The sequence below is a fragment of the Corticium candelabrum genome, chromosome 4, assembly GCF_963422355.1.
Source record: "Corticium candelabrum chromosome 4, ooCorCand1.1, whole genome shotgun sequence".
NCBI classification, from domain to species: domain Eukaryota; kingdom Metazoa; phylum Porifera; class Homoscleromorpha; order Homosclerophorida; family Plakinidae; genus Corticium; species Corticium candelabrum.
In genome coordinates, this window is record NC_085088.1 from 8,923,896 (window position 1) to 8,949,226 (window position 25,331).

Sequence of the window (25,331 nt, forward strand, 5' to 3'; positions counted from 1 at the left end):
TCCTGGTGTGGTCAATTTTCCACTTGCACTTCCTGGTAGTGTCAGCCTTCTTCGCCTCAAGTCAACAGTAATGTTGTGCTTCAAAAGAAAGTCTACACCAAGAATGGGTCCTGTAGCTATGTTGGCTACCAAGAATGTATGATGAGTCTTCCACTGACCAATTTCCACTTGCAAGTCCATCTTGCCACAGACAAGGATATCATTTCCATCCACTCCTTTCAGTGAATTGTGGCTATTCTCATCACTCCTAGATGAATCGTGGTTTCCCAGATAAAGCCTGCTGGGCACCAGAGATGCAGATGCACCAGTGTCTACCAGACACTGCGTCATCTGTCCTGCCACAATCGCCTGTACTGTGAGAGAGCATGATTGATCAGCTTCTCCACCAGTCAGAATACCCACAGTATTACGTTTCCGCGGTTCTTTGGTCAGGCTATTGGGGTTACTGTTGGACTTCTTCCATGCTTCCTTGTGGGTAGGTTTCCCAGCCGGCACTGGACAATCTCGTTTCCAATGATCTGTACTACCACATCTGAAGCATCCTCCACTAATCTTTCGAGATCGGGACTGTTACTTCCCAGTAACTCCACCTTGAATGCGGTCTTCCAGTCGTTCCAGGCGCGAGGTCAACGCTTCTAAAGAACGCACCATTGTTTGTGCTAATGATTCATGATCAGCGGACTGCGCTCCTGTTGTGGCAGCTATCCTCCCTTGTCTTGTACCTTGCCTGTCCTCTTTGCGACGCTGCAAGAGACACAGCTCTCTAACTTTGCTCACCGTTTCGTTAAGGCCCACTGGTGCTAAGACGTATAGCTGATCACTGATGACCTCCGGTAACCCGGCAATGAACCAGTCAATCAACTGCTGCCGACGCAACTCTGCGGATAACCCAGGCTGTGCTCTGTCTAGCAAACGTTCTAGATCACGTACAAACACATCAAGATCCTCACCCGTCTGCAGAGTGCGACTATTGAGCTGCCGCGTTGCAAGGCGACGACGTTCTTCTGTACGCGGTTCAAATGCTGTTTTCAGAGCGGCAATGAGGTGGTCGTACGTATCCGTTTGCTGTTGGGTCAGCCGTTCAAACACTGCAAAGGCTCGTCCTTGCAGCAGAGTAGGCAACCGTACGACCTTGTCGTGGGCGTCCCAGCGGTTAGCAGAACAGCAGAGATCAAAGCGACGCAACCAGGTAGATATGTCGCCATCAGCAAAAGGTTCTGGTAGGCACGGCTGACGATAGGCTTGAACCTGAGGTTGCTGTACAACTGGCTGATCGGCACCTTGCTGAGCCATGAACTCACTTCTGACACCAAAATGTAACGAGTATACGACTTGCAACAGTTGAAACCCAAAAGGCCACGATTCTATTGTGCCCGTACACTATATACTACTCTACTAGTCAGAAAGTAGGTGTGTCCATACGGTAACATGAAACCACTAATTATTATGACTGCGTTACTCTACACATGCAATCGACGTCTGTTTGCGTTGTGCTACCGACGTCTGTTTGCGTTGTGGGAGTTTTGGCAGAGATCGCACGCCATACCTATCGTCTGTATACGGAACACTTCAATTAGATAACAACTTTACGCCTTGTAGAATTATAACATTAATTGCTAACCTTAGTTGCTACAGCATCATGGCATAAAGATTTCAGCTGTGTTTGCGTCTCCATCTGTTTTGCAAATTTGTTGTGAGAAGTGCTGGCCACATGTCGTTTTACATCTAGCTCTTCTTGATGTTTGCAAGATATCTTTTTCTTGCACAAAGTGCAAAAGAAGGAAAACGGATCGCTAGTGATAGCTTCAATGCATTCATACATCCGAGTCCAACTTCGGCTAAACTTTGATAAATAGCGAGCTGATCCTGTGTACGCTGAGGTCTTCTTTTTCTTTTTCGGTGGTGTGTCACAACCTCCGGCTTGTTCGGTATTCTCACTGACTTCAGTTTCCTTTTGAAGTGTGTCTTCAACTGTCTCTACTACCTGGTGTTCTCTTGACGTTCCCTCAAGAGCAGTGGAATCAAGTGTACTGCTAGAGTGAAAATATTCTTACATCTGTAGCTTATGCATTCTACTGTTGTGTGACCACAGAGTCAAAACTGAAAGGAACTCGACTGCATGCTGTCAACATACACTAGCGCCTAACAAAATTAAGGTGATATTGTATCTAAGTTATTATTCTTATTCAGAATTATCACTTTAATTATAATTATTAACGTTCTACATATACTATAGATATTGATCCGTGCATGTACTATTCTAGTTGTTTGATGAATTCCAATTTTAGAGTAGCTTGCACATACTACCAGAAAGTATAACTAGATAAAGCCTATCAACTAAAAACCTACACAACTGTATCAGGACACAGTTTTCCAGCGCTCGACACATTTTCAGACTGAGACTTGCCTTGCATGGGGGCACTAAACTAGCTGATACCATCGATCTAGAGTGTTATTATTTGTCTTTTCGCAATCCGATTACCTCATATCGTAAGACCTAATGAGTCAGAGTCATCTGCCTCCCGGTTCAATCGTTTACTGATCGATTCATCTGTCAGGAATGATAAGTACGTTTCAGAAAGCCGCAGAGGATTGCCTGACTATACAGATTGCAAAAGTGTACGGCTATATCTAGCGTTGCATGCTTACACCTAAGGTTTTTGTAGAAGGCATAGACTTAATTAATTAAATTAAATGCGCAATAAAGAACTACATCTAGATGACAACGGTCAGACATTCATAAATACTTACGTTTCTGAGGACGCAGATAGTGGGACCGATGGGCGATCGGCGTATCTCTCTGCCCTGCTTTGGTTCGCTTTAAAAAAAAGTACGCTTCCATGATAGTCAGTGTTTAAAGTACGACGTGCAAACGTCGTAGTGACAGCAGCACGTCCTTGGCATGATAGTTATTAGAGTTTGCTTGACAGACTCCGCCTATATCCGGTTAATTAATATTTTGACCAACCATAGAAGAGTCGGATGAAAAGAGGAGTTGACACACATTATATAAACATATACAATATAATACATTGATATGCTAACAGCACACTCATCAGCCACACCCATTAGTCACACCCACCAATGGTCAGTATGCGGGACATTTGACGCCAAATGCGGACAGGCGGGAGAAGGGTCCCAAATGCGGGAGTCTCCCGCTCAATGCGGGAGAGTTGGCAGCTCTGCGACTCTCAACACTGAGGCCCCCTTTCAATAAACGGTGCAGGTTACTGCTCGAAAGATGCACAAAAAGGCAGCAGTTCGTTTATGTCAAAATCGCGGTTGTAACATGTCCGTTCACTACCAAGAATCAATTGGCGCGCCGGTAGCCTCGTACACCAAAGCGCATTCGCTGCAGCGGCTAAGTTCCCAAACCTCGTCCAAAAAAATCGCCCGAAGCGCTAAACCCCATTTACCTTGGCGCGCCCCATGTCAATCAAAAAACCCTTTGTTTTTTTAATTACTCGCACGTGACTAAATTAGCATTCACGAGACTGGTTGGGGGGGATACTGGAGTCGCTCCCAAGACGCAAGACGCGAACGCAAACACGTAAGGCTTTGTGTCTTTAATGTAAACCCACCTTAGCGCGTCTATCGAATATGAAATAACGCACGTTATGAAGGGTATATTGTTGATAACAATCCGGTTATAGCTACATTGATATTAAACAACTCAAATTTTAGAGTGCGTTATAAGTTAGTAGCACGCACTGCATTTTGGATTGTTTATATCAACGTGCAGCTTTCGGTCGCATACGTAGCAGTGGCCGAGCAAATTATTTTTTGGGCCCAGTTTGAAAAATTTCGGATATCCCGACACGTGCATAACTAACGCGCACTAACCCACCGTCATTCTCCATAGCGTGCGTGCGGTTCTATTCGTTTGCACTCTAGACACAAGTTTCTGCAAGCATTCTCTTCTTCTTTGGTAATCACCTGTTATTGGCGCCGTTTCGATCTGATTTTGCGTTTTTTCTGTATTTCATAGGGAAATGAAAGCGACGAAGTTGGCAAGCCGCGTCTGCTGCGTACACTACTGGCCCGCACGCTCGTAAATCGACGTAAATAGCACGTAAATCAAATTTACGATCGTCGTATTGAAACCGTAAATTACGCCGATGGTGCTCGTAAATAGGCGTATTCATTCGTAAATAGACGTATTTGTTCGTAAATGGCCACTTTACGTTTATTTACGGTTATTTACGTTGCAATTACGAGTTATTTTTTATGTTTGTTTTACGTAGGGTTTACGACTCCATTTACTCTAACTTACGTCAATTTACGTTGTGAAAACGGTTCATATACTGGGCATTTACGTAAAATGTACGTCTAATTACGGCCTAATTACTTTTCAATTACGGTCATATACGTAGCAGTTACGTAGCATTTACGACTGAGTTTTCGTATATATGCATGCAGTAACGCGAGAGTGCAAATTGCCACACCGATATGCAAATTTCCTTTATTACCGAAATAATTATGTTAATTACAAAATGATATAATACAAATTACAAAATCACAAGATAAATTAGTTGACAGTTTTCTTGATTCCAAATAATTTTTCCTGCTGAATGAAGAGATTAATGATAATGTCATGAACGTACACATGTAGATAATGCTAATACATTTAGTTCCCTTGATGGCAGTTGTCTTCTTCTGCTTCCAGGTAGAATCGTCTTCCCATCGATAATTTGAATTATTTCAATCAAAAAAGAATCTGTATCAAAAAAGATGTCTAATTGTAAGTCAGAGTATCTATATATAGCTATTTTTAGAATACCTGTCGTTTAGCTAGAAGTCCCAGCGCCACGGGGCAGCCCATTGTCATGATTGTTCAAAAGCATGCACCTGTTGCTTGGAAGTGGGTACGCTACCTGCAGCTGTCGCTAGCCCTGCAGCTTGGAAATCTATTTCACCTGTTACCACAAATTGAATTTAAATATTGTGATAATGAACTACAATTGTCACGTGCACGACAAATACGTAGTTCCGAGCTTGCAATTGGCGACAGCTGCAGGTTTCCCAAACCTTCATCACCGACTGCCTGTTCGTGATCAAGAGGTGGATGTTGTGATGAGTACTGCGTTGGTAACGTGGCGCGACATACGGATCTGGAATTCCTAGGATGACGAGGCCGTCGCGATCGTCTAGATGCACACGGGACAAAATTTATCCCAAAACTGCATACAACAGTGCAAAACGATAAACACTTACGCTATGTTACGTTCATGGCGTTTTATGCGCTGCCGAATGTCTTGCATAATACCAACTCTACGGTAGACTTTGACCACAGGCCTGTCAACATATTTATGCCTACTACATCACCAAAAACTTATCATGTTGACATTACTTTTTGAATCGAAGTTTAGCTCATAGAAGCCTTTTTTGTACGTCTCCTCTAGAAAAGGTCTTGCCAGTACTATAGGCAGCTAATCGAATTTCAGCCTAGAGAATGCACGATGTAGTCCACTTAGATCAATTTTAGTCAGTCATACACTTCATAATTAGATAGCTAGATTCTTACTTGCTTACCGTGTATTGCAACCGCTCTTTGTTGCCTTTCACCAGTTCTAGCGAACCATCCATTCTTGGCACGAAGCGTCTAATGACAGCTCAACCCCTATCAACCACAATTGTACACTGCGTAGACCCTCCCATGGGCGGCACCTTCAGTTCACACAGATTGACGGCTCCGTCTAACCTTTGGTCTCTAGCCTTGTGTAGTACTCTGTATACGGCTTACACACATTTGCATGTACTGAACGGCGGTATTATTCTTAATTAATTAATAAAGATGCATGTTCAAGAGCTTCTAGACTAATGTCAAATGATGGAGTGTAATCACACAGTGCACGTGTCATTATGACCTAGCGATGTTGCGTAAATCAACGTATCTAAATAAGACGTAAATAGACGTAAAATACGAAGACACGTAAATCTTTCGTAATTTACGATCTTCGTAATTTACGTCGCAAAGAGCATGCGCAAAGCTACACTTCAGACGTAAAATACGACCCAGGATCGTAAATTACGAAATAATTACGTGCCTTCGTATTTTACGTCGATTTACGTGCTATTTACGTCGATTTACGAGCGTGCGGGCCAGTAGTGTTAGCTAGAAGCCGCCATTTGTGGCAAATAGAGGGATTACAACTGGCACTTTCATTTACTTTTGAATGTGAGCGTGAGATGAAGAGCTCATCAAAGCATTGTCTTTCAATAATATAATTCTAGAATATTTTTACAGATAACAATTCTGTGCTAAACAAACATTGTGAATAAATTCTATCTTGCAAATTAATACTGTTACATTAATTAATTAATTAATTAATATCGTGAAACTAACTAGAACTAGATACTTTAAGTATTTTGATAATTTATTTTCATTACAAAATAACATGATTACAAAACATAACATGATACAAAACATAACATGATACAAATACAACATTATCTTATATTGTGTTAATTAATACTTTTGTTATGTTATATTATGTTGTTTGTATTGTTATGTTATCTTATGTACTGTTGTATTATGTTATGTTGTGTTGTGTTGTGTTGTATTGTGTTATGTTATGTTATGTTATGTTGTTATGTGATGTTGTATTTAATATGGCTCTTCTCGGGGCTGCAATAATGTGCCTACAAGGTTGTCGCATGAAGCCGAGATTGCAACAACAAGGAGACATCGAGCTTGCGGTTGCAAGTAGCTGCTGCCCAGCTTGTCAATGACTAACATCATAACTGTGTAGCTTAGATGTTTCTAAAACTTTTGCTGTATTTACACTATGAACTGCACAACTGTGCCCTAGTTTTGTTCATAATGTACGCAGTGCAAATTTATTCAAATACACTGTTGTTATTATTATTATTATTATTATTATTATTATTATTTAATATGCGATGTTATGTAATGTCATGTTATGGTATGTTATGCTATATTGTGTATTATGTTATGTAGTGTTATTTTCTATTATGTTATGTTATGTCATGTCATGTTATACTGTATTATGTTGTATTGTGTTGTACTATGTTGTATTATGTTATGTTTAATAATACGTTATGTGTATGTTATGTCATGTTATATTGTGTTGAATTATGTTATGTAGTGTTGTGTTATGTTATTGTATTTTGTGATGTTGTGTTGTGTTATGTTGTGTTATGTTATGTTATGTTATGTTGTGTTATGTTATGTTATGTTATGTTGTGTTATGTTATGTTATGTTAATTGACATAACATGACATAGCATAACGTATCATAACATAATACAACATAATAAACACAAAACAATAAAATGTAACATAACATAATACAACACAACATAATATAATACAACACAACATAATACAACATAATGCAAGAGGGAGATAAGGAGGAAGACAGGAATTTAGAATCACATTCTGTAAGTAGCAGAAAGTACATTTAAGATCTATTCAGTGACAGAACTGCTGTTATGACTGTATTATTTGTGGTATAGCTTGCATTTGGTTCTGCTGACTAATGTGTCTTTTGTCAATGTTTGTGTTGCTTTATGTGTTTCTTCTCAACACATGCAGTCGCAGTTGTGATTTGCTTTCTTGTAGAATGCATTTTCAATGTACATTTGTTTTGGGTTTGCAGGAAAGAATTGAAGTGTTGAGACTTTGTACAAGTGTTGGAAAGAAACATTGTTGATTACACAAGTGAACAATGAAATGAGGTACTTTGCATACATTTCTGTATTAGTTCAAATACAATCCACTTTGTTTTATCGGACACAATTGGTTTTGCCTAAACTATGGCGGATTAATGGGTTGTCCGATAAAACAATTGTAGCTTTTGAGTTCCATACCTTGGCTTTGGCCTCTTGTCTGAATGTGCTCATGTCTACATTTATGCATCCAAGGCGCACAATCGTGAACACACACAGCAAACAACGCCTCTATTATTGACATACACCTAGAAACAGGTGTCAAATCCTGTATTTCAAACATTATCTATAAAGCTGTGACATAAAGCTGGGCACACTACATGAATTCAGATTGCTGTACCTTTTGTCTAATTAAGTTATTAATGCTCTTGCTGTGTCCGCAAATTAACTAAGACATAGTAACTAAAAGCAAATTTACTGAACAATTGTCAACATAGTAACTAGGCTACACGTATTAATTGTACAAGTAATGACATGTCTAGTGATAGCATTCTTATCGAGCATTTTGTTTGCTTTGGTCAATGCTGGTTTGGAGACGGTGCAGTCTTTTTGAGCGAATATTTCGCCTTGGCATAATGTTGCGACATATGTTTCTGACCCCATGTGTTACGTTGGCTGATGCTATCTGGTGGAAAGAAGGGCGTCCAGCTTTTATGGGTTTTGCTCCATAACGCTTTATGATTCTCCTGCTGACAGATGTTGGCTGCACTCTGATTACACGTTTAGTGCATTTGAGTTTATGACCACGCCCCTTTCCAAAGTTATGAAAGGCAGATATTAAAGAAGGCTTGCAGTAAGATATCAGTTTCTTAGCGTTCATTCCACTAATTTTCTTGTACTGCTTGCAAAATTCTTTTACTGATTTTAGGAATTCATCATCTCCACTTTCCAGTTTTTGGTGAATGTCTTCCATTGTGTTTGCAAGACCAGCTGTGACATCATCATATTCACTAGTCATGTTTTGTACTGACAAAGTCTTTTCAATTGACAAGCATTCAGGATTTTCTGGTGTATCAAAGTCATCTCCCTGAGCTGTAAGGGAAACTTTGAGTGCACTCTCATCTGATGTGATACTCTGCTGGCCTGACAGGAGGCATTCATTTTCCTGTTTCCATTCTGGTTCAACATCTAAGGTTTCCATGTAGTTGTCTTCTTCCTTTTGGTGAAGGTGGCTGTGGAACTGCAGGGGTAGGGCGTCTTTTCCAACTGCTACTTGGGCATATAGACGTCATCCAACTGCCGATGCTGTTGGGATTTTGTTGAGACAGTGTCATCGATATTTCAGTGATGCTGATAGCTGGTGTGCACATGGCTGCCCTTATCTTCCTCTTGGACAAGTGCATGTTCCTGCTCGTAGGTCTACAATCCAAGTCTGGTTCTTTTGTGTTCTGCTTTCAACTGTGTAGACATCTTCTGATTCAGTGGCATGGATTGTGTGTGGAAGGGGTGCTTTGTCTGCATTCATTCCTGAAATTGTAAACCGAAGTGCTACAAAATGATCTAGTCGGTTGCCAGCCAAAGCAAGTAGTCGACGCTTGTAGTACATATCCATTGTTTTAGTCACAAAATGAAACATTTGAATGGCATTATAAGCCTTCAACCTATCAAATATAATGTCTTTGGTGATACGAATGACTTGCTCCAAATAGTGGTTGGTATTGTTTCCACGTGTCATGAAGTCTTTTCTGAGACATACACACCATTCATCGCGTCTCTCCCAATACTGCTGCAAGCGTTTTCTAAATAACTTGTGCTGTTGAACTTTCTCATTGCAGTCAATTCAATTCTTGGCAGCATAAAGCTGCTCTGAAGTCTTGGCAAACAATAGGTCTTTGACCATACTCATAAATAGGAGTCGGTCATTCCTGTCCACCTCAGATGTGGAATTCCATAACCACTGCCAAGTACTTTGTAGAAAATGAAATGAACATAGAAACAATGTAGCTTGAGGCCATGTTGCTCTAAGACTTTGCCTTTCACTAGCTGAATCGTCTGTCATGATGCCCATAGGTCCAAGCTGTGGTCCTCGCCTGAAAAATGCATCAGGTGGTAAAATTGTTTTCAGGATGCGAAATGCTTCTGTCATAGTTGAGACATCTTCCCCTGATGTCATCAGTACTGCTAACGGTAGTGCCCCCACAGCAGTTGCGGCGCTGATTATAAAACTGGTGTATTTAACCTGTCCAAGCTGGCAGTGGCATCGCAAAACACCATCTCTCCGGCTTGCTGAACAAGTTTGTGGACTCTTGCCATAAGAGGTGTGACAATAGCAAGGACAAATGGACTTTCTGTTTGCTGTTTAACTTCTTTAGGTTTGCAGTAATTAAGGATGGTCTTGGCTGTGGGAAGGTATGTCTAGCTTACTGTCAGTGTGAGCTGTATACTGTTGCATATGTGCACTTTGCCACCATCGGCTTCAGTGAATTTGTTGTGTCAATTGATCTCAGCATTTAGCCTTACAAACATTGGCATACCGTTTTCAGCTCCTACTGTCATAAGCCTCCAACTTCGGAACAATCTCTGGACATCCTGAGTGCTGGGATTGATTGAACGATCTGCTAATACTCTCTCCATAGCTTGGTTTCCATCATATTCTAGCTGAAGAGACGTGACATATTCATGTCTCGCACTAGATGCAGAATTGACATCTTCAAACAAGTGGACATATGCCTTTCTGTCTGTTTCAGATATTGGTCTAATTAAAGCTGAGAGCATGGCCAGAATCTATTGGATGATTGTGATTGAACAACAGTTCACCAAACATGGATATAGTGGATGTTTCATGTGTTTGTCTGGTGACATAATTGTGACAGAGTGTGTAGATGGGCAGCCTGTCTTCTTGTCTCTTGTGCTTCTTTCACATCCTTCTCTGACATAGCCAAACTTCTTGATTGGCATTTTCTTTATTGGTGTTTTTCTTTTATGTTGGCAGTGCCGAACAGTTTTGAAAATGATTCTTTTCCCTGTTGTGCCATATGCATGCAGTGCCTTTTGTAATTCGATATGTTGTTTTAGTTTTCTCTTCTAGCTGTTGTATCCATGTCTGTATCAACTTGAAGCCAAAAATGAACTTGAAAAGCACATGGTGGTGCTGCAAGGAAGGTTTCTAGTTCTAGGTGTTGAAACTTTCAATGATGTATGCACTTGTTTGTGGCAGGTATTCTTTCAACTGTAAGAATTGGTCATTATGTACTGTGCTTTCAATAGCCGGAATAGAGAGACCTGAAGAGCTTTCTATGCTACTGTTTGCTTGAGAGGTCTTTACTTAATTTGTCCAAGCCTGTAGAAATGTCTTTGATCTGTGTCTCTCTACTGCTGACAGTCTTTGCAGTGAGAATGGGATGTTTCTTTGTAACAGCTTTATGTTTCTTGAGAGTTGATTTCCAGATATCAGCTGTTTCTTCTGCTTCCTTGTGATTGGTCATCATCTTAATGTCAAGCTACAAAATAAAGTGATACAATATTGTTATTTGCAGCAAGAACTGGGAAATTTAATTGAGTTCTGTACCAGTTTTGTTGCACTCTCGATGTTTTCTACAAGTGGGTGTCTTTGAGTAATATTCAACAATGGTATTTTTCTGGTTGATGCTTTTTCAAGATGGTTGAAATCAATGAGTTGAGACATTTGAATGTTGTCATTCAAAATCCATGAAGCCACTGAAAGTCTAATTCGAGGTGAGTGATCAGTTGGCTTCATCACAACTTTGCAAGAACTATAGTGACATGTAACTTTTTATCCGATCCTGTCATGTCATGCCAGGTAGAGAAGTTGCTGCAGGATGCCAGGAGACTTGAAACAGTTACAGTAACAAGGCCACAAATGGAGGCACAAGTTTGGAGGGGATAGTGCTTACATAAACAGGAACAGACATGGCTACCTTGGCTATCGAAGTTTGTCACATGGAAGGCCTTCTTTGACAAACACATTCTTGATTTTGTGGCATTTGACAGTGTATTCAGTACTGGTTTAAATTCAATGTCAATGTTGCTTGGTATGGGATATCCTAAAGAATCTTCATACCATAAAATCTTTGTTTGCAAATCGATAATTGCAAGTGCCCAATGATTTCCTGACAGCAGACGATTCGTCATCCAGGTTGTTCCACTTGTCTCATCAAAGCGGACATTAATGGCAAAGCAGATTAGTCTGATGTGCTTTGAGCTAACTGCATCTTCAAGCAACTGTAATTCCCTGCGTTGCCCTCTAAAGTGGGGTCCATACTGCACAGTATACCTGGTCGTTGTTTTGACATTTTCTATTAAGCAATGAAGAGTGTGCTGCATCACGTCCTCTGTAACCCATCTGTCACAAACTAGTGTGGACAACTGCTGTACAGAGAGGTGGCCCATAATAACATCAGAAGTTTTTTGATACCACAGCGTTGTCTTTAATGCACATATGTCAGAAGTACTGATTTCTTTCAAGTGTAACTGGTGTCCATTTAAGCCTTTAATTGGTCTGTTGACAATCTGTTCTATTGAAGTAAACCACTCTGTCTCACATTGGACTTCATACTCAGTTTTCTTAGCTTCATGCAATGTCAAGAACTCTCTAAGGCCTTCTTCATCAAACATACCATAGGGAAATACAGCTCTGAGGGTTTTGTTTGATGTCTTTATAACAGCTGAGATAGAAGATCTTGGCACATTCTTTGGGGTGGCATGACAAGAATTAAACGAGGGTCGATCTGTACACTTTGTAGTATGGGAGGTATCAAATGCTCTCAACTGGCAGGCGTCACTAGTCACTGCAGAGTGCAGGTATGTCAAGCATTCATGGCGAAGCAAGCTTGAAGGAGACCTTGAAAATGAAAACACACAACGTTTATGCATGTCAGATGACACCTGAAGCCATGCTCTGTGTGTGTGGTGTGGTGTGTGTGTGTGTGTGTGTGTGTGTGTGTGTGTGTGTGTGTGTGTGTGTGTGTGTGTGTGTGTGTGTGTGTGTGTGTAAATATCAATTCCTGTTTGAAAGATGTGTACCTAGTAGAGCGTTAGTACGTACTCTTGCAGTTCACAAAATGCTTATTCAACAAACTCTTGACGTACTGTTTTACTATGTCAATTGCTATTATTTAATTAATTAAGAGAGCAGACAACTTTTGAAACTGCCTAATAAAATAATATGGCATACAAGTATATGGTATTCTACATTTAATAATCAAGCAAATTAAAATTTTACCATAATAATAGTAATATTAACAGTTGAGTTCAATTTTTTTGGGGTCACAGTTTGAGCTCCTTTGTTACATTCAAACGTCGATATTTGTATTCTAGTAGAACGGTATTGATGTGTTTGAAAACTAGTCTACAGCCACAAGTTTGATACGCAACGTACTGCCAAGCACACTCCTACAAACTTGAACGTAATTGCATTGTCTCACCTTCTCGTTATCAGCATCTTGGGATCTATACAGAGTTGCGAAGTAGCCATTCTGCTAGAACAAAGAGCTGTCGTTGATCGTTTTTCGAGTCTGTTGGATTCCCGCGAAGTTATAATTTACCCGAATACTCTCGTGCCAATGTTGTCTGGCACGGGACCGAGGAACACCTGCACGTGCACGAAGGCATGCGTATCGAGGATTGATATCCGAATATAAAATATTGATATATATATATATATATATATATATATATATATATATATATATACACATATATATTTCAAAATATGCTACAATACTAGTCTGTTTGAACATTATTACATAGAAAAGTTGCACAAGCCGTTCAAACTATGTAGTTGTGTCTGTATGTAGACTACAACAGGTCATGGCCTTAATCTAGAATACATGTATTAGATTATAAAGCATTTACACTGACTACATTCTGCGCAGAAACTCAGAAATTTAACTAACACACTAGCAATTACGTCATCATTGTCAATTTGAATTTCCCAAATGGACAACATGCATCTGGCAAAAGTTGATGTCTATTTAGTGTTACACAAGCAAGGTGGGAGCAGCAAGGTAGAGGCGAAGATCAACAGTCCTTTACAATGTGTACCTTTGACCTAGATCAGACCATACTCTAGAAAAATCAGTAAAGAAGAGATCATTTACACACCACAAGAGAGCATCAGATCACCAATACACTCTCTCATCCAGCAAACATGCTATCTGTAATCCAATGTCAATGTTATTGTAGTATGTGACGTTGTGTTATGAGGTGTTATATTGTAATGTTGTTTATGTTATATTGTGTTATGTTGTGTTATGTTGTATTATGTTGCATTATATTGTATTGTTATGTTATGCTGTGTTGAGTTATGATATGTCATGTGATGTTGTTTTGTGTTATGTTGTACTAGTTATGTTATGCTATGCTATGTCCTGTGGACATACCATAACATAACATTACATATTAAACATAATACAACACAACATGACAAAACACAATACAACATAATGTAACATAAGACAACATAAAACAACATAACACAATATAACATGACATAACAACATAACACAACATAATACAACACAACATAATACAAGATAACATAACATAATGTAACATAACATAAGTATAATAAACATAATATAACATAATGTAACAAATACATGTTATGTTCTTTTGCAATGAAAAGAAATTATTAAATAACTATCTAGTTAGCTTCACAATATTAATTAATTAATGTAACAGTATTAATCTGCAAGATAGAATTTATTCACAATGTTTGTTTAGCACAGAATTGTTATCTGTAAAAATATTCCAGAATTATATTATTGAGAGACAATGCCAGAGGCTGATCCAGACGGGGCACTGGGGGCACGTTCCCCCCTTCAGAAATACGTCTTCTGATTATTTTCGTCAGTCAGTGCATGAACTCAGATTATCCAGTCAACTTGCTTCAACTCGTAACCAAAACTTCCTTACCAGAAAGGCTTTGCTGCAGTTTTACTTGTCTTCTGTAGTTCTAGACAAAGTCCAGATATCTATACATGTTTCTCGGAACAGAATTTAACACATCTGTCATCTTAATTTAATGGACGTCTAAAGCAATTTCACATCACTTTTAATGAATGTCACGTCATACTATACCTGATCGGTTTTTGTGACCCCCCTTCGATCGGGTTCTGGATCAGCCTCTGAATGCTTTGATGAGTTCTTCATCTCACGCTCACATTCAAAAGTAAATGAAAGTGCCAGTTGTAATCCCTCTATTTGCCACAAACGGCGGCTTCTATAGCTACGCAGTCAGCCGCGGCTTGCCAACTTTCACTACTGGCCCGCACGCTCGTAAATCGACGTAAATAGCACGTAAATCGAATTTACGATCATCGTAATTTACGCCGATGCTACTCGTAAATAGACGTATTTATTCGTAAATGGCCACTTTACGTTCATTTACGGTCATTTACGTAGCAATTACGGCTCATTTACGTAGCAATTACGGCTCATTTACGTTCATTTACGGCTCATTTACGTAGCAATTACGGCTCATTCACGGTTGTTTTACGTAGGGTTTACGACTCAATTTACTCTAACTTACGTCTATTGACGTTGCAAAAACCGGTTTATCTACTGGTCATTTACGTAAAATTTACGTCTAATTACGGCCTAATTGCTTTTCAATTACTGTCATATACGTAGCATTTACTACCCAGTTATATATGCATGCGGTAACGCGACAGATTGTTGAAAATAATTCTAATTCAGAGAATCTTTTATTGTAAATTCATACAACACAAATTACAATCACAAGTTAATTAATTAAATTATTTGACAATCTTGTTTCTTCCATATAATTTTCTCCTATGAGGAAAAGATCAGTGACAATATGAGCATGAGTGAGATGCTAATGTCTCAATACATTTAATTCCATTGATGCCAGTTTTCTTCCTCTGCTTCCCGGTATAATCATTTCCCCATCAATAATTTGAATAATTTCGATTAAAAAAGAATCTGTATCAAAAAAGATGTCTAATAATTATAAGTCACCCTATACTAGAGTATCCATTTGTAGAATACCTATCATTTGGAAGTTGTCAGCTGGAAATCCCAGAGCCACCGGACAGCGCGTCTCATGATGCAACAGCAGCATCTGTTGTCTTGGAGTTGCTACAGTACCTGCAGCTGTCGCCAGCTCTGCATAATCTATTTCACCTGTTACCATGGCAACAAATTGAATTGAAATTATTGTGTTAATGAATTGCATTTGTCACGTGCACGAAGAAACCTGTATAAATAGTTTCACAGGTTGCAGTTGGCGACAGCTGCAGGTGTTCCAAATCTACGTCTTGACCACCAACTGGCTGGAGCTGTTCGTGCAGAGATGGATCAGATCTAGAGTGCTGAGACGACCTCGAGCTTGTGGCGGAATTTGCTGTCGAAGGACGAGGTCTTCGTCTAGATATCGAAGCACGAGACGAAATTTATGAAAAAGATGCATACAACAGTGCAAAACAATGTACGCTTACTCTCTGTCATACTCACGCCGTTTTATTCTCTCCCGCATGTCTCCCATAACCTGGGCAAGACCTACTCTAGAGTAGACTTTGACAACCTGTTTCCACAGACATATGCATATTAGCTATAGATCACCGATCGAGATCACGCGAAGAGATCATACTGACATCTGAATCGAAGCTTACCTCCTTTAGAAGCCTTTTGTAAGTCTGCTCTAGAGCAGGTCTTGCCAAGGCTATCCGCCGCCAATCTAATTTCTGCCTAGAGAAACTATAGCTATTAATTAGTATGCACGATGCAGTTATTTGATCAGTCCACGAACATCGATTTTTTGTTAATCATGCACATACCTAACTAGCTTACCCTGTATCGTAAGCGTTCTCTCGTCCCTTTCATCAACTCAGGTGGTCCATCCATGATTCCTGGCAGAAAGCGTATAATGACAGCTCTACGCCTATCAACTCGATTGTATACTGCGTAGCCCCTCCCATGGGCGGAACCTGATCATGATTGACGGCTCTATCAAACCGTTGGTCTCTAGAGCCTTTGTCTACGGCTTACATTTGCATGAACTGAACGGGGGTATCAATCTTAATTAATGAAGATGCATGTTCAAGAGCTTCTCCTAGTGCCAAATGATTGAGAGGAGTGCATGTAATCACGCAGTGTGCACGTGTCACTAAGACATAGTGATGTTGCATTTAAATAAATTAATAAGTTTGGATAAACGCGGAATTTCTTATTTTAACACGTGAGGATCACGAACGCGTTATGGATGACGGAAAAGAATTCTGCGTGTGTTCAGTGTGCCGCGGAAGATCGCGTTTAAGTGAACGCACAATCAGAAGACATCTGAAAGAGCACGGAATACACCGCCCTGCAGCTGCAGAGTGCCGACACTCTTCAACGCCAAGCGAGTCCGATCAAACTTTTGAATTCGAACACGCAAATGATGAGCAAATGGAGGCTCTAGTGTCATCAGAAGAAGACGTGCATGCAGGTGTTCAATGTTCAGGTGAAGTAGATTTAGAGTGCAATTAGCTAATCAAGGTTGGAATTTAGAGCATGAATTTTTGCATAATTTGTAAGTATACTAAAAAAATGCAACAAGTGTATAGAATCCTATATATATAGTAATATACATAATAGTTTTACTGTTATTTTATATATTTTTGTTATTAAGACAAATTCAATTGATATGTATAATTAATTAAATATTAATATGCATACATTTTAATTTGTTTTCTTGACCGCCGCTTTAGTCCAAATTTAAAATAACGTACTTTTTAAAATTATATAATGATAATAGATTTATTAAATATTATAAATTTAACGTTATATGTTTTCTCTCAGTAAGAGGGAGGTTGCATATTCTAACATATGACTGTTTCAGATGAACTTAGTCCTGAACACGGAGAACAACATACACACAAGGTCGACAGCAGCAGCTGCAGCAGTAGCAGCAGCAGCGATGGTGAGTCTGAAAACGAAGACAGCGATAACCAGAGCAATTTGCGTCACTATCTCTACCCCGGCTCTAGTACCACCATTCTTGAGACAGTACTCTTATTGGGAACTTGGTTTACTCGGTACAGTGGTGTAACAAAGAAAGCGCTAGAATCGTTGCTCAAGCTGTTGGCACATATTTTGCCAAAGGAACATCGTCTTTCAACTACATACAAACAGTTCCTAAGGTTACTACGCCCTCAACAGTTACAGTCTTTTCACATGTGTCCGAATGGCTGTCGTGCCTACTACGGAGAGTTGACCGACGCCGAGCGATGTCCTGAATGTAATGTAAGACGGTACCGCAGGCAACCTAGATCATGGGCATACAGACCCAAACGTCGTAGACTCGATCGTCCCCCAAGAAGAACCTTCAAAGTCTTGCCCTTAATTCCACGACTAAAACAAGTTTTGGAAAGTGATCGAATGGTTGGCTTGCTGACACACCATCACAATGTTACATCCCCAAGCAACGGGTACGTTAATGACCTACATCAGACCGACCACTGGAAATCTCTATTTGTCAATGGTGGTATCATGGAAGGAGATCGACGAAATCTTGTTCTAGCAATTAGCAATGATGGTGTCAACCCCTTTCGCAAGAGGTCAACGGACTACTCTGTGGCCTGTTTATGCTCATATTTTGAATCTGCCTCCAGAGTTACGTTATTCATTTGCCACTCCTTTTTGACAATTATCATTCCTGGTCCTTCTCTAAAAAACATAAGTTCTTTTCTAAGGCCCGTAATTGACGAATTTGTCCAACTATTCGATCAAGGGATTGTCCTCAGTGATGGCTCAATAGTACGAAGTGTGACTGACATTCTAGTTATGGATTACGAAGCCCAGTCAAAAGTTTTATGCATGAAAGGGCAAGGGGCTATGCAAGGTTGTCATCTTTGTACTATTCAAGGACAACACGTTCACAATTTACGAAAGGTGGTCTATCTCAACAACCGAGCGTACATTCGTTCTCTCAGTCATCATTTACGAAGTGCCACAGTGTCCTTCAATTCCAACCCAGAGAACCTTGACACACCCGAACCACGAAATCACGAAGACGTCATTGCCCAAGGAAGAGAATGTTTGGCAATACGCCAAAGGATACAGGAAGGAATAATGACAGAAAGAGGTTTAAGAGAATATTAAAAGAAGACTGGAGTCAACGGGCCTACAGCTGTAGAGGCTCTTCCTGGTGTGCGACTTGGTTTGCATGGGAATGTACCAGTAGATTTTATGCACTTACAGCGCAATGTCTTGGTACATTTGTTTCGGTGCCTCACGGGAGATTCTGTCAAAGTTGGGGACCACGTTTTACGAGAAGAACGTGATCACGGACGCTTTCTTGACTTATGGCCATCAGAAGCCAATGGAGAGGACGACGTCCAACCTTTGCCAGGGCCTTGGGAACTGACGCCGGAAGAGGTCAGAATTGCCAATGACCGTGCAATGTCCATTTGTCTACCGATAGGCTTCGGTTTTAAGTCAGGTTCCTGGTTTACCAATTATCAGAAGATACACCGCACCAGCGATTGGCTGAAACTAGTCACTACCGGAATCTTAAAATTTTGTCTGCGTGGTCTCCTTGGTGAACGTCAACGACTAGTCTTGTTTCGTCTCCTTGATTGTCTGCGTGATATAGCCGCTTCAGTACATACTGCTGTTTCTTTAGACGTCCTTGAATCATTAATTCATGAAACACTAGCTGAAGTAGAACTAAACTTTCCAGCTTCTTTGCAAGTTGTCATGTTACATCTTCTTCATCATTCCGTTGTAGCAATACGAAAGTATGGCACTGTGTACAGCACATGGATGTTTGGATGTGAAAGATTAATGGGGATGTTAAGTAGACGTGCCCACAACAAAAGATTCCCCGAAGCTACAGTCATGGAGACTGTTTCTGTACATAGCACGTGTACATTGCTACGACTGCAGGTACCGCCAGACTCGCCGATATATAATATACACCCATTATATCCAAGGGAGTCATTTCAGTTGTTAGGTTTTGAGTCTGACCAAGACACTGAAGACTTTGATCGGCGATATACGCAGTACATGGTACAACGTGTCACAGGACGAGCATCTGGATATCTCTATGGAGAGTCTCGAGTGGACATACTAGAACGTGTTGAGTACGGTCACCTGGTAGATTTCTTTCGAGTATACAACAGAGACTACGGCGATCTTGCTACAAGGTATGAAGAAGAGAAACAACAGGCCAACAACTCGTCTTTTCCGACTATGAGAGAATGGATGCCAGAAGACAATCTCGGTCTTGACGAAAGTCGAATCAGACTACTGCGTCATGGTCCAGATGTTCAATTCAAATCCTTTCGTCGTGCAGCAATTCCTGATGTAGATGTCCCTGGCAACATGCTTCATGTCAGACCAGTTGGAGCGCTGGGCAGAAATGAAGTTCCAGCCTCTGAGTCGTCGTGGATCGCTGTTCTCATGAGGCAAGCACGAACCGATGAAGAAGAGCCACACTGTGTTTACGTACCAACAGACGATGGACAAGATCCTATTTACGTCTATTTTGCGAGAGTCTTACGACTTGGTGAAGTAGGTTTCTTTCCTGACGAGTCCATTCAAGTGACGGAAGTTGTTTGGGCCGGGAGAGCTCAGCAAGACACAGAAACTATGTTGTGGAGTATAAACACGAATGATCCAACTAATGTTGATTACACGGAACCATTCGTGCCAATCGATGACATCATCCCTGTAGCAGTGGCTAAAGATCCGAGTAGTAACTACATTTGGGTTCTAAACTGTAGAATTTCTAGGCACCTTGACGCCATTTTGAACGTCAGTGTCTGATTGCTTCCTTCTTTCTCCGTCTACGTTGAACGTAAGGTTTCGTTATTAGTGTTCCTCTATCTAGATGGGCTTTGTGGATTCCCTATTCGCTTATTGCTGTTTTAGCTGATACTTTTTGTCGAAACTTGACATTTGACTTGTATAAGTATCTTTGCGTTGAATTGGGTTTTAATTTGTTTCGTTAGATAGTACGATGAAAGGTCCCAACACCCTTCCCCAATCAAATTTGGAGCACAGCTCGTTTCCACCTCCACGCGGTGTGCTCTGGATAGTGCCAAGTGAAACGAGAATATATATATATATATATATATATATATATATATATTATTTTCTATTTCTTAATTTTTTTTATAAAATACATCGATTTCAGTTGACATGACAAGGCAGTGGCTCGCTTCGATCGCCAATAAATAATTTTTTTGATATCACACCTATGAGGGAAAATCTAAGAAGCTATGTTTTGAAACTAAATGTAGTCATTTAAAATCATTCTACTATATATTTATATATATATATATATATATATATATAAATGTCCAAAGTCCTATTTATAGTTGTTCATGTAAGTTATAACCACAGCTTTGCTAATTGTCGAAGTATGCAAAAGCGACGTCTTTCTCGCAATAGACTTCAGAATTTCCAGGCTATGTATGCTCCATGTACCAAATGATTCCACTGCCAATGGATAGAAGACAACTCCAGTTGCGATGACATTGGTTTCATAGCGATGGTCCTTGATTATTTCCCCAGATTCAGCAGCAGCTCCCGCATGGAATGACTTGCTATTTCACATAAGCGTCTCCAAAAGAATTCTTGACTGCGACTTAATTGAAAAAGCAGGTTTTCCCTGATTGAAGTCATGATGCTATACATCTCTTGGACGGTCTCCGCAATTAGCGGAGCGACGTTGTTTACGACAAACTCCCTGGGTACTATTAGATTTCATTATTATTATTATTATTATCATTATTGTTATTATATATGTATATCTTGTTTTCTTGTGACATTAGCACAGTGACTCACCGCTATCACGTATACACGCGTTACAAATCAACATGTAATGATATAAATAGCAGGATCTTCTAATATTCTCATGCTGATGCCAGCTGCTGATGGCGTATTGCATTATATGTTAATTTAGATGTAAACGTTTTCACCGTGCAGGCGTCCGGAATGAGGTTGCAAGCTAGAGTGAATATGATTATTCTCACAAATAGCTTAGACAGTCGTCTATTATGACTATGAGGCAAGTACTGGCTCGTAAATCGACGTAAATAGCACGTAAATAAACGTAAAATACGAAGACACGTAATTTACCGTAATTTACTATCCTCGTAATTTACCGTAATTTACGATCCTCGTAATTTACGCCTCAAAGTGCATGCGCAAAACTACACTTCAAACGTAAAATACGACCTAGGATCGTAAATTACGCAAGATTTACGTGTCTTCGTATTTTACGTCTATTTACGCCCTATCTAGATACGCTCATTTACGCAACATCGCTAGGTCATAATGACACGTGCACTGTGCATGATTACACAGTGTAATCACACAGTGCACGTGTCATTATGACCTAGCGATGTTGCGTAAATGAGCGTAACTAGATAGGGCGTAAATAGACGTAAAATACGAAGACACGTAAATCTTGAGTAATTTACGATCTTCGTAATTTACGTGGCAAAGTGCATGCGCAAAGGTCACTTCAGACGTAAAATACGACCAGGATCGTAAATTACGAAAATATTACGTGTCTTCGTATTTTACGTCGATTTACGTGCTATTTACGTCGATTTACGAGCGTGCGGGCCAGTAGTGTTTGTCGCTTTCATTTCCCTATGAAATACAGAAAAAATGCAAAATCAGAGCGAAACGGTGCCAATGAACAGGTGATTACCAAAGAAGAAGAGAATGCTTGCAGAAACTTGTGTCTAGAGTGCAAACGAATAGAACCGCACGCACGCTATGGAGAATGACGGTGGGTTAGTGCGCGTTAGTTATGCACGTGTCGGGATATCCGGGATTTTTCAAACTGGGCCCAAAAAAATAATTTGCGTGGCCTAGAGAGGTATGTGTTGATATAAATGTGCACCTGTCGGCTTCCGTACTTTTACTAGCCTCGAATTCTGTGAACTGTGAACTCTGGTCTGGAAGTTCGAGGCTATACTTTTACGCAGAGCCATATAGAGAGAGAGTTGCGACAACCCGTATCACGGGCGCCATTTTGTTTCCATGCGCGCTACGTAAAAAATCTGTCTAAAATCATACTAAGCTACTACTATTTCTACATTAAAGTGAGTTTTATGTTGCTACTTGTTGCAACTGTTGGACTATGATTTACTTCTTCAGAAGCTCGATTTGTGTCGTTTCCTGATCATCGTGGTTTCGGGTGAGAGTGCTACCGAAATACAGAGATTCAAAATGAGCTGTTTGCAAGATTTCAGTTGTTTCTGTCAATGTTTGCACTGCAGGAGAGACGTTGTATTGTTCAAACAACCGATCTGAACAGTTTTGACGCTTTTCAAGGAAAACCTCGCGCTTTGGCCTCGGAATTCCAACATTTATAACCGTGTTGTTCTGTACACGTTTCTTTCTGCAATGAATGGTATAAATAAAACGATGGCTCATCATCAGAAACTCAAGTTACAAAAGGTATAAATGCGATGCTTAATCACATGTTACACAAGCACACATGTATACTCATGCACACATTTGTTGACTGGCTAGAGTTGTGTTTCCATACAAGGGCATTCATTTTCATTTCAATTTTTTGACTAATTTTCTCATTGTCATGCTCTTGCTTCCTAGTTCACCTTGACTCTGATTCTTTTCTTTCTCTAACTCCTGTTTCTTTTACGTTTCATCTGCTTGCATAGAATGTGTAAGCGAACAGTCAAGTACTTTGATAGTAGCTTCTGCTTGATATTATGACAATTGAGGAACAAATCATGTACTGTTATTTCTTCAGCTTTGTCCAACAATAATCTTTTCACATTTTTTGATGTCATCAACACTGATTCATCGAAGTTTCTTAGCATGACTTCTACTTTGAGCATCATAGAGAATGCTTACTCTAATACCTGAGTAAAGCATCCTTGCTTATACTCTTTTAGGATAGTGAACGTTGCTGAGTCTTGATCACTTAGATCACAGCTGGTCACTTCTACAAAACAACCTGTGCAGATTTCTTCATTTTTCTTTATGCTGTGTAGGCAGTATCCTACAAGGTAATATAAGCTGTTCAACTCAGCCTTCTGAATGTCATCTATGCAATTTACTTCTGATATTTCCACTTCTAAATCTTTCAGATCCAGTTCAGTGTTTGGTAGCTTCAATGGCTGGTCAAGAAAGTCAATTGCTATGTCTCTATCATCTTCTTGGTAGTTTCCTTGATATGCATGAGGTTGTTCCAGGAACTGTGCAATGCAAATGACTTTTAATGCGTATTTAAATGTCAGTGGTGAAGGAATAGGATTTTTTAGCCTGACCAAACTAAAAAGATTTTCAAGGCAATCTTGAGTAAGACGACTTGTCAAAAGGAACTTGTATCCCATTGAAAGCAACTCCTCTTGGATACCAAGAACACTGTTTGTAGACATTATAATCCCTGCTTGCACGGGTTTCCAGTCATTTTTATCTCCAATTTTCATGCTCTGTACTAAGTTGATAATAGACATAAGAAATAGTAGAGCTTCTTCATATTTATCACAATTCAATCTGCTTAGTGCAACTGCAGGGTACCTGCTTGACATGAAATCAAACCACCGGTTAAACACATCCAGAAACCAAGCAGTAGAAAGATATTCGTTTCCTCTGCCTTCTTCTTTCACAAGGTATTGAAGTCCAGAGCTCACTGACTTACTAAACAGATGCAGTGCATGTGATACTTTCATTTTCTCAAAATGTGATGGAGAAATAGTGGCGTTAGTTAGCTTCGGTGCTAATTTTAAATCATGATGGTTCTCAAACTCTACTAGATCTTTTACAGGTGTAATGGACACAAAATTACAGTTCAAGTTGTTTGCTTTAACAACATCATCAGGTAGAGTGATGACTTTGCCACCAACCAAAGCTGCCTTAAGATTCTTTATTAGGTGAGGAACATCAGCGAGAAAATATAACCATTTGGTTGGACTTTGAGGATGTACTACTTTGCTAACAGTATTGCAGTGTCTTCCAGTAATGAGGCCAAAGCTTCTCCACAGTGCTCGGTTTGCAGATCCCATGTCACTAGTCACAGCTATGACATGTAAGCCTATCTTTGCAGCACATTCAATAATTTCCAGCACAATTGGTTTCATTAGAGTTCCGTCAGTGGAGTTTCCTGTAAAATGGTATGCTACTGTCTGTTTCCACCGTGATGACAGTCCACCCAACATAAACACAAGAGCATGAGTGGCAGTACCACAATGACCAGGCAAAATCACATTCCCAAGCAATTGTCCACTACTTGCATCATACTCAATACTAGGTGTAATGGACATTTCATCTAATGTGAGACAGCAGACTCTTTCCTCTTCACACAAATCATTTACCTTCACTGCTAAGTATTCAAAAACTTGGTTGAGTATGCCGGGCTCAAATAGAACTGTTTCCATCCGTCATTGAAGAGTTCGAAGAGATGGTAAAGGAAACTGCTGTTTTAAAAGTAAGTTATATCCTGTGGCTCCACATGCAAATTGAAGTTGTAAGGCTTTTTTCACTGTGGCAGATGACCACCGAATTCCTCGCATTCCTCGGGACAATGCTAGCAGCTGATCTTCAGCAAAAAGTTTTTTAATCTTTGATTCCTGACTTGCCATTTGCTTAGTAAGTGCATTATTTCTTCTTGTAATTTTATGCAGTTTGGCTCTTGAAACTTGTAATTTGGCTTCAATTTTACGACTTCTCTAGCTGTTGTAGAGGAAT

General features: G+C 39.9%; 1 protein-coding gene and 3 long non-coding RNA genes across 8 annotated transcripts; 2 read left to right on the top strand and 2 right to left on the bottom strand.

Moving 5' to 3' along the window:
• Positions 1-6,118: 6,118 nt before the first annotated feature.
• On the top strand, positions 6,119-11,684 carry LOC134179038 (uncharacterized). Of its 5 annotated transcripts, XR_009969758.1 has the most exons (7): positions 6,119-6,178; positions 7,622-7,700; positions 10,720-10,793; positions 10,849-10,948; positions 11,014-11,143; positions 11,203-11,366; positions 11,452-11,684. It is a non-coding gene; the product is annotated as an uncharacterized LOC134179038 (long non-coding RNA). The 5 variants fall into 5 exon arrangements; XR_009969757.1 differs by lacking the exon at positions 6,119-6,178 and having other exon boundaries at positions 7,458-7,700; XR_009969756.1 differs by lacking the exons at positions 6,119-6,178; positions 7,622-7,700 and having other exon boundaries at positions 9,137-10,793.
• Positions 11,685-11,695: 11 nt separating this feature from the next.
• On the bottom strand, positions 11,696-12,552 carry LOC134178580 (uncharacterized). The gene is made up of 2 exons (XM_062645450.1): positions 11,751-12,552; positions 11,696-11,704 (listed from the first exon to the last, which is right to left on the bottom strand). Exons 1-2 carry the CDS (start codon positions 12,522-12,524, stop codon positions 11,696-11,698), a joined length of 783 nt encoding a protein of 260 aa, XP_062501434.1. The 5' UTR covers positions 12,525-12,552.
• Positions 12,553-13,367: 815 nt separating this feature from the next.
• LOC134178878 (uncharacterized) lies at positions 13,368-14,903 on the bottom strand. Its single transcript, XR_009969711.1, has 4 exons — positions 14,733-14,903; positions 14,568-14,607; positions 13,755-13,807; positions 13,368-13,701 (listed from the first exon to the last, which is right to left on the bottom strand). It is a non-coding gene; the product is annotated as an uncharacterized LOC134178878 (long non-coding RNA).
• Positions 14,904-22,290: 7,387 nt separating this feature from the next.
• LOC134178877 (uncharacterized) lies at positions 22,291-23,530 on the top strand. Its single transcript, XR_009969710.1, has 4 exons — positions 22,291-22,717; positions 22,773-22,812; positions 22,895-23,075; positions 23,232-23,530. It is a non-coding gene; the product is annotated as an uncharacterized LOC134178877 (long non-coding RNA).
• Positions 23,531-25,331: the final 1,801 nt, after the last annotated feature.

Excerpts from the sequence above, each read along its gene's own strand:
- LOC134178580 (XM_062645450.1), bottom strand. The coding sequence starts at position 12,524 with ATGCATAAACGTTGTGTGTTTTCATTTTCAAGGTCTCCTTCAAGCTTG.